Source organism: Chiloscyllium plagiosum, chromosome 9 (genome assembly GCF_004010195.1).
Source record: "Chiloscyllium plagiosum isolate BGI_BamShark_2017 chromosome 9, ASM401019v2, whole genome shotgun sequence".
Lineage (NCBI taxonomy): Eukaryota > Metazoa > Chordata > Chondrichthyes > Orectolobiformes > Hemiscylliidae > Chiloscyllium > Chiloscyllium plagiosum.
The window spans coordinates 12,156,261-12,165,355 of NC_057718.1; the positions used below are offsets into that span (position 1 = coordinate 12,156,261).

General features: G+C 50.5%; 1 protein-coding gene across 5 annotated transcripts in view; it reads right to left on the bottom strand.

Moving 5' to 3' along the window:
* wdr27 (WD repeat domain 27) overlaps positions 1 to 9,095 on the bottom strand; it is a 531,763-nt gene that overhangs the window by 459,068 nt on the left and 63,600 nt on the right. For all 5 annotated transcript variants that reach the window (XR_006312430.1, XM_043695384.1, XM_043695383.1 and 2 more), the window contains exon 16: positions 3,515 to 3,604. Coding sequence is in view for 4 of the 5 variants with exons in the window: in XM_043695384.1 (XP_043551319.1) it covers positions 3,515 to 3,604 (90 nt within the window). In the remaining variant the exon portion in view is untranslated. The remainder of the gene's footprint in view (positions 1 to 3,514; positions 3,605 to 9,095) is intronic.

A 9,095-nucleotide genomic window follows, 5' to 3' on the forward strand; every position in this document is an offset into this window, starting at 1 on the left:
TTAAATAGAGTTCGTTGAGGAAGTGACCAAGTTGATAGATGAAGGGCTGTAGATGTCATATACATGGACTTTAATAAGGTGTTTGATAAGGTTACCTATGGTAAGCTAATGGAGAAAGTGAAGTCATATGGTGTGTAGGGTGTTCTAGCTAGGTGGATAAAGAATTGGTTGAACAACAGGAGACACTGAGTCGTAGTTGAAGGAAGTTTCCTGAAATGGAGAAAGGTAACCAACGGTATTCCTCAGATATCAGTGCTGGGGCCACTGTTGTTTGTGATATACATAAACGATCTGGAAGAGGGCATTGGTGGTCTGATCAGTAAGTTTGCAGATGACACAAAGATTCGTGGCACAGCAGAAAGCACAGGGGTCTGTCAAAGAATACAGGAGATTATAGATAGACTGGAGAGTTGGGCGGAGTAGTGGCAGATGGAGTTCAATGCGGGCAAATGTGAGTGATGCATTTTGGAAGGTCTAATTCTAGAGTGAACTATACTGTAAATGGAAGAGCCTTGGGAAAAGTTGATGAGCAGAAACAGCTGGGAGTTCAGGTCCATTGTACCCTGAAGGTGGCTGCACAGGTGGATAGAGTGGTCAATAAGGCATATGGTATTCTCGCCTTCATCAGACAGGTATTGAGTATAAGAGCTGGTAGGTCATGTTAAAATTGTACAAGACTTTGGTTCAGCTACATTTAGAATACTGTGTACAGGTCTGGTACCACATTAACAAACAGATGTGGACGCTTTGGAGAGGGTGCAGAGAAGGTTTATGAGGATGTTGCCTGGTATGGAAGGTGCTTGCTATGAAGAGAGGTTGACTAGGTTAGGATTATTTTCATTAGAAGAAAGGAGATTGAGGTCGACAAAATCACGAAGGATATTGACAGGGTGGATAGAGATAAGCTTTTTCCCAGGGTGAGGGATTCAATAACAAGAGGTCACACTTTCAAGGTGAGAGGAGAAAAGTTTAAGGTGGATACACACGGAAAATACTTTACACAGAGGGTGGTAGGTGCTTGGAACGTGTTGCCAGCAGAGGTAGTAGAGGCAGGCATGGTAGATTCATTTATGGTGGGTCTGGATAGATGCATGAGTATGTGAGAGCAGAAGGATACAGATTCTTAGGAATTGGGCGATAGTTTAAATAGTGGATTTGGATTGGTACAGGCTCGGAGGACTGAAGAGCCTGTACCTGGGCTGTGAATTTTCTTTGTTCTTTGTTCTTTAACACAATGGCAAGAAATGTACACTGCTGTGTGTTCATTTGTTTTATATTATAACTTTGTGAATTGACCAACATAGTGAAATCTTCTGTTTAATGAGATTTTATTCATCGAAAGAAAAATTAAAGTATTCAAAATGTTTGAAGTTTCTGAATGCTACTGTCACACTATTTAGTTGGTAATTCATCAACTGTCTTGCAAACTTGGATGAAATTATTTTTGAAAGAGACAAGAAACATGACCACTGATTATAACTGCTTTACACCATTTTTATGGAAAGACATGTGACAATGCAAAACATAAACCTAACAACTGTGACTTTTTAAGCATATCTGTACAAACTAAAAGTGAAAATTTATATACATGCTAAAGGATGGACCTTTACAAGGTGGGATTTATGAATATATTAAAACAGTCCTGAACTATGAAAGCAACCACCCCAATACACACAAATGAAGTTGCATCAAGACACTATTCAAAAGGGCCACAACACACTGCAGCACACCAGAACTGCAAAAAGAGGAAGAGGAACACCTATACAAGGTATTCGCCAAAAACGGATACCCTCGCAATTTCATCAACAGATGCCTAACGGATAGACCACAGAACGATGACATGCCACAACCCAAAGGACTAGCCACACTACCATACATACATCAGGAGCATTTCATGACCAGCTATCCTTAGTAGCCACACATGCAGACGACAAGCAACATGAATTTGGCTGGGACAACACTACCATTATAGGGCAAGCCAACAAAGAACAGCCAGGGAATTCCTAGAAGCATGGCACTCATCCACAAACTCCATCAACAAACACATCGACCTGGACCCAATATACCAACCACTATAGCGGACAGCTGAAACTGACAACCAGAAGGGGCAGGGACAGGCCACTATAAATGCCGGAGGAAACACCACAGAAGCGCTTCACAGGAGGCTCCCAAGCACTGAGGATGTCACCTAGACAGGGGACGAAACGTTTGCAACAAAAACTTCCAGCTCGGCGAACAGAACCACAGCAACGAGCACCCGAGCTACAAATCTTCTCACAAACTTTGAATTCTTATTTAATGTCCATCAGTAACAAAGTTTGTGTTTTTTAATTTAAATGCGGTTGCAAGTTTTGTGGAGTTTCAGTGCTGCCCTCCTGTGTACAAATTACATTATTGGAACAATAAGATTAAAAATTTGAACTGAATTGTTTGCTTTTAAGGCCAGGTTTTATTAATTGTCTGGAATAATTTGCTGATACAATCACCATTCTTTTCCTTGAACCAACAACAGGATTTGCTGGCATCATCATATTTACGCTCACAAGGCATTAAAAGGGAAATATTGGAGAAATGGTGTATTTTTATTTGTTTTTGTATGATGGTTGAGTTCATACACATTCTTAGCTACTCTGAGAAGATAGTGGGCCTTATCCTAGAATCATTAGAGTTCTTATGCTGATGGTCTTCCCAAGATGTTGGCAGGAAATACTCGGGTTTTGACAAGGCAATGATGGCATACCCAAGTCAGAATGCTATGCTGATTGGAGAAGAATATTGGTGTCCTTTCTGGGAGGAGATACATAAAATTAATGAAGATTCTGAGAAAATAGTTAATAGCTGACATGTAAAAGTAGAGGGGACTCACAAACATATATCTCAATTGTTGAAAAAGAATTTAGAGTTCAGAAAGGAATGGTCAGGTGTGAGGTTTTAAATCGAGCTTGGTTGAAAATGCTAAAATGTTATTGAACTTGGACTAACAACTTCAGGGAATAAGCAGCCTTTCTGATGGAGGTTACCACTCAATACCTTTTACTTTGAATGCATACAGCAGAGGTTGATCTGGAAATTAAGATCGGGAATGATGTTATTTATTTGGACTAGTAGCCTCGGACAACAAGTTTGATTCTTGGGTCTGCATATCCTTCCTTTGTCTCGTTAACAGGGGCATTAACTCATCTGCAACAAATGTTTTAAGACTTTGATGAAAGGATCGGAGAAAGAAATTCAGAGTAAATGTAAATAGTTGTACAATTAAATAGCTCACTAGGGTCTTGGTGATGTCCAGTTTAAGTGTAGGGAAACGGATATTGCATTACTATGAAATTTTAGATTTCTCCTTGGTGGAGAAAGCCAACACTCACAGGAAATCTGTGAAAGAAGTCAGTTAGAAAGTTGCTAGTTAACAACCATGACTAGGTTTCAAACGATTCATTTACGCATTTATTAGTAGAATAATTGGCAGCAAAACATATTCAAAACCTATAAGTTTTAATTTACTCAGAGTTGTTACCTTTAAACACAGTCGGGGTTCCAATAAGGGATGAATTATAAACAAGCATGGATTTGTCAGCCAATCCAACAGCAAGCAGCTTCCCATCTCCTGAAAAATACCATCACATTAGAATGCTTCAGCTGTATTCTTGGTAAAGGTTGTTGTAATGTCCAACTAAGCATTTCAAATTTATGTTCTTAAATTGATTTTCCGAGACAGGCCAATATGGGTATCACACATGCACACAACATCGACATGCCTCTGCTCTTTCAGGTTTTTGTTCATTGAATTACTATCCAGTTAATTAGCACAATGTTCTCCATATAGGTTGTGCTCAATGGTTTTATGTTTGTAAATTAGCCAGCTTTAAAGGCCAACCATTAAAGAGATCACTAACCAATACATTTAATCGTTCTGAGGAAAGGTCATTCAAACCGAAATGTTAACTCTGATTTCTATTTACAGACACTGCCAGACTTGCTGAGATTCTCCAGTAATTTCTATTTTTGTCTCTGAACTACAGCATCCACAGTTCTTTCAGTTTCTAATATATTTAATTCAGTAGAAAGACAGCGCTTGATTCAAGCAAGCTAATCCCAACTATTCATACGGTCCTCAATTATCTTGATAAGGTTGGACATGGAAACAATAAATCCAGAATGAGAGAACGCTGTTAATAAATCAGGGGTCACCCATTTAGAATAGAGATGAAGTTATTTTTATCTCGGAGGGTTAAGTGGTGTTGGAACTTTTCTTCTCAAAAAGCAAAGGAAGTGGGGACAGTGAATATTTTTAAACAGATCGGCAACCAATCCACACCAGCCAACATGCGACCAATCCAGAACCAGTCACTGTGCACCCAGACCAGGGCTGATCACTGTGCACACAGTCCAGGACCGACCACTGTGCACCCAGTCCAGGACCGACCACTGTGCACCCAGTCCAGGAACGACCACTGTGCACCCAGTCCAGGACCGACCACTGTGCACCCAGTCCAGGACCGACCACTGTGCTCCCAGTCCAAGACTGACCACTGTGCACCCAGTCCAACATCGCCCACTGTACATCTAGACCAGGATCAGCCACTGTGCTCGCAGTCCAGGACCAGCCACTGTGCACCCAGTCCAGGACCGACCACTGTGCACCCAGCCCAGGATCAGTCACTGTGCACCCAGTCCAGGACCGACCACTGTGCACCCAGTCCAGGACTGACCACTGTGCACCCAGTCCAGGTCCAGCCACTGTCAACCCAGTCCAGGACCAGTCACTGTGCACTCAGTCCAGGACCGACCACTGTGCACCCAGTCCAGGACCAGTCACTGTGCACCCAGTCGAGGACCAGTCACTGTGCACCCAGTCCAGGACCAGTCACTATGCACCCAGTCCAGCACCACCCACTGTGCACCCAGTACAGGTCCAGCCACTGTGCACCCAGTCCAGGACCAGTAACTATGCACTCAGTCCAGGACCGACCACTGTGCACCCAGTCCAGGACTGACCACTGTGCACCCAGTCCACGGCTGACCACTGTGCACCCAGTCCAGGACCAGTCACTATGCACTCAGTCCAGGTCTGACCACTGTGCACACAGTCCAGGATCGACCACTGTGCACCCAGTCCAGGACTGACCACTGTGCACCCAGTACAGGTCCAGCCACTGTGCACCCAGTCCAGGACCGACCACTGTGCACCCAGTCCAGGATTGACCACTGTGCACCCAGTCCACGGCTAACCACTGTGCACCCAGTCCAGGACCAGTCACTATGCACTCAGTCCAGGTCTGACCACTGTGCACTCAGTCCTGGAGTGACCACTGCGCACACAGTCCAGGATCGACAACTGTGCACCCAGTCCAGGACTGACCACTGTGCACCCAGTCCAGGTCCAGCCAAAGTGCACCCAGTCCAGGACCAGTCACTGTGCACTCAGTCCAGGACCGACCACTGTGCACCCAGTCCAGGACCGACCACTGTGCTCCCAGTCCAGGACTGACCACTGTGCACCCAGCCCAGGACCAGTCACTGTGCACCCAGTCCAGGACCGACCACTGTGCACCCAGTCCAGGACCGACCACTGTGCACCCAGTCCAGGACCAGTCACTGTGCACTCAGTCCAGGACCGACCACTGTGCACCCAGACAAGGACTGACCGCAGTGCACCCAGTCCAGGACTGACCACTGTGCATCCAGTCCAGGATCGACCACTGTGGACCCAGTCCAGCACCGCCCACTGTGCACCCAGTACAGGTCCAGCCACTGTGCACCCAGTCCAGGACCAGTCACTATGCACTCAGTCCAGGACCGACCACTGTGCATCCAGTCCAGGACTGACCACTACACTTCCAGTCCAGGACTGACCACTGTGCACCCAGACCAGGTCCAGCCACTGTGCACCCAGTCCAGGACTAGTCCCTATGCACTCAGTCCAGGCCCCACCACTATACACCCAGTCCAGGAGACAGACCAATGCGCACCCAGTCCACGACCAGCCACTGTGCACCCAGTACAGGTCCAGCCACTGTGCAGCCAGTCCAGGACCAGTCACTATGCACTCAGCCCATGACCGACCACTGCACACCCAGTCCAGGACTGACCCATGCGCACCCAGTCCAGGACTGACGACTGTGCACACAGTCCAGGATCGACTACTATGCACCCAGTCTAGGACTGACCACTGTGCACCCAGTCCAGCATCGCCCACTGTGCAGCCAGTCCAGGACCAGCCACTGCGCACTCAATCCAACACCACCCACTGTGCGGCCAGTCCAGAAACAGCCACTGTGCACCCAGTCCAGCACTGCCCACTGTGCGGCCAGTCCACGACTGACCACTGTGCACTCAGTCCAGCACTGCCCAATGTGCAGCCGGTCCAGGACCAGCAACTGTGCACTCAGTCCAGGACCAACCACTGTGAACCCAGTCCAAGTCCAGCCACTGTGCACCCAGTCCAGGACCAGCCACTGTGCACGCAGTCCAGCAGTGTCTCGGAGGGTTAAGTGGTTTTGGAACTTTTCTTCTCAAAAAGCAAAGTAAGTGGGGACAGTGAATATTTTTAAACAGATCGGCAACCAATCCACGCCAGCCAACATGCGACCAATCCAGAACCAGTCACTGTGCACCCAGATCAGGGCTGATCACTCTGCACCCAGTCCAGGACCGACCACTGTGCACCCATCTAGGAACGACCACTGTGCACCCAGTCCAGGACCGACCACTGTGCACCCAGTCCAGGACCGACCACTGTGCTCCCAGTCCAAGACTGACCACTATGCACCCAGTCCAACATCGCCCACTGTGCATCTAGACCAGGATCAGCCACTGTGCTCGCAGTCCAGGACCGACCACTGTGCTCCCAGTCCAGGACTGACCACTGTGCACCCAGCCAAGGACCAGTCACTGTGCACCCAGTCCAGGACCGACCACTGTGCACCCAGTCCAGGACCAGTCACTGTGCACCCAGTCCAGGACCAGTCACTGTGCACCCAGTCCAGGACCGACCTCTGTGCACCCAGTCCAGGATCGACCACGATGCACCCAATCCAGGTCCAGCCACTGTGCACCCAATCCAGGACCGACCACTGTGCACCCAGTCCAGGACCGACCACTGTGCTCCCAGTCCAGGACCAGCCACTGTGCACCCAGTCCAGGACCAGCCACTGTGCACCCAGTCCAGGACCAGTCACTGTGCACCCAGTCCAGGACCAGTCACTGTGCACCCAATCCAGGACCGACCACTGTGCAGCCAGTCCAGGACCAGTCACTGTGCACCCAGTCCAGGACCGACCACTGTGCACCCAGTCCAGGATCGACCACTATGCACCCAGTCCAGCTCCAGCCACTGTGCACCCAATCCAGAACTGACCACTGTGCACCCAGTCCAGGACCGACCACTGTGCACCCAGTCCAGGAACGAACACTGGGCACCCAATCCAGGACCGACCACCGTGCAACCAGTCCAGGACCAGCCAGTGTGAACGCAGTCCAGGATCAGCCACTGTGAACCGAGTCCAGGACCGCACACTGTGAACCCAGTCCAGGACCGACCACTGTGCACCCAGTCCAGGACCGACCACTGTGCTCCCAGTCCAAGACTGACCACTGTGCACCCAGTCCAACATCGCCCACTATGCATCCAGACCAGGATCAGCCACTGTGCTCGCAGTCCAGGACCGACCACTGTGCTCCCAGTCCAGGACCGACCACTGTGCTCCCAGTCCAAGACTGACCACTATGCACCCAGTCCAACATCGCCCACTGTGCATCTAGACCAGGATCAGCCACTATGCTCGCAGTCCAGGACCGACCACTGTGCTCCCAGTCCAGGACCAGTCACTGTGCACCCAGCCCAGGACCAGTCACTGTGCACCCAGCCCAGGACCAGTCACTGTGCACCCAGTCCAGGACCGACCACTGTGCACCCAGTCCAGGACCAGTCACTGTGCACCCAGTCCAAGACCAGTCACTGTGCACCCAGTCCAGGATTGACCACTATGCACCCAATCCAGGTTCAGCCACTGTGCACCCAATCCAGACCGACCACTGTGCACCCAGTCCAGGACCGACCACTGTGCACCCAGTCCAGGACCGACCACTGTGCACCCAGTCCAGGACTGACCACTGTGCACCCAGTCCAGGACCGCCCACCGTGTACCGAGTCCAGCGCCGACCACTGTGCATCCAGTCCAGGACCGACCACTGTGCTCCCAGTCCAGGATCGACCACTGTGCACCGAGTCCAGCATCGCCCACTCTGCACCCAGTTCAGGTCCAGCCACTGTGCACTCAGTCCCGGACTGGCCACTGTGCACCCAGTCCAACATCGCCCACAGTGCACCCAGACCAGGACCAGCCACTGTGCTCCCAGTCCAGGACCGACCACTGTGCACCCAGTCCAGGACCAGTCACTGTGCAACCAGTCCAGGACCATCACTGTGCAACCAGTCCAGGTCCAGCCACTGTGCACCCAATCCAGGACTGACCACTGTGCACCCAGTCCACGGCTGACCACTGTACACCCAGTCCAGGACCAGTCACTATGCACCCAGTACAGGTCCGACCACTGTGCACACAGTTCAGGACTGACTACTGCGCACACAGTCCAGGATCGACCACTGTGCACCCAGTCCAGGACTGACCACTGTGCACCCAGTCCAGGACTGACCACTGTGCTCCCAGACCAGGTCCAGCCACTGTGCACCCAGTCCAGGACAGGCCACTGTGCACCCAGTCCAGGTCCAGCCACTTGCACCCAGTCCAGGACGGACCACTCTGCACCCGTTCCAGGACCAGTCACTATGCACTCAGTCCAGGTCCGACGACTGTACACTCAGTACAGGTCTAGCCACTGTGCACCCAGTCCAGGACCAGTCACTATGCACCCAGTACAGGTCCGACCACTGTGCACACAGTTCAGGATTGTCCACTGCGCACACAGTCCAGGATCGACCACTGTGCACCCAGTCCAGGATCGACCACTGTGCACCCAGTCCAGGACTGACCACTGTGCACCCAGTCCAAGTCCAGCCACTGTGCAAACAGTCCAGGACCAGTCACTATGCACTCAGTCCAGGACCGACCACTGTGCACCCAGTCCAGCACCGC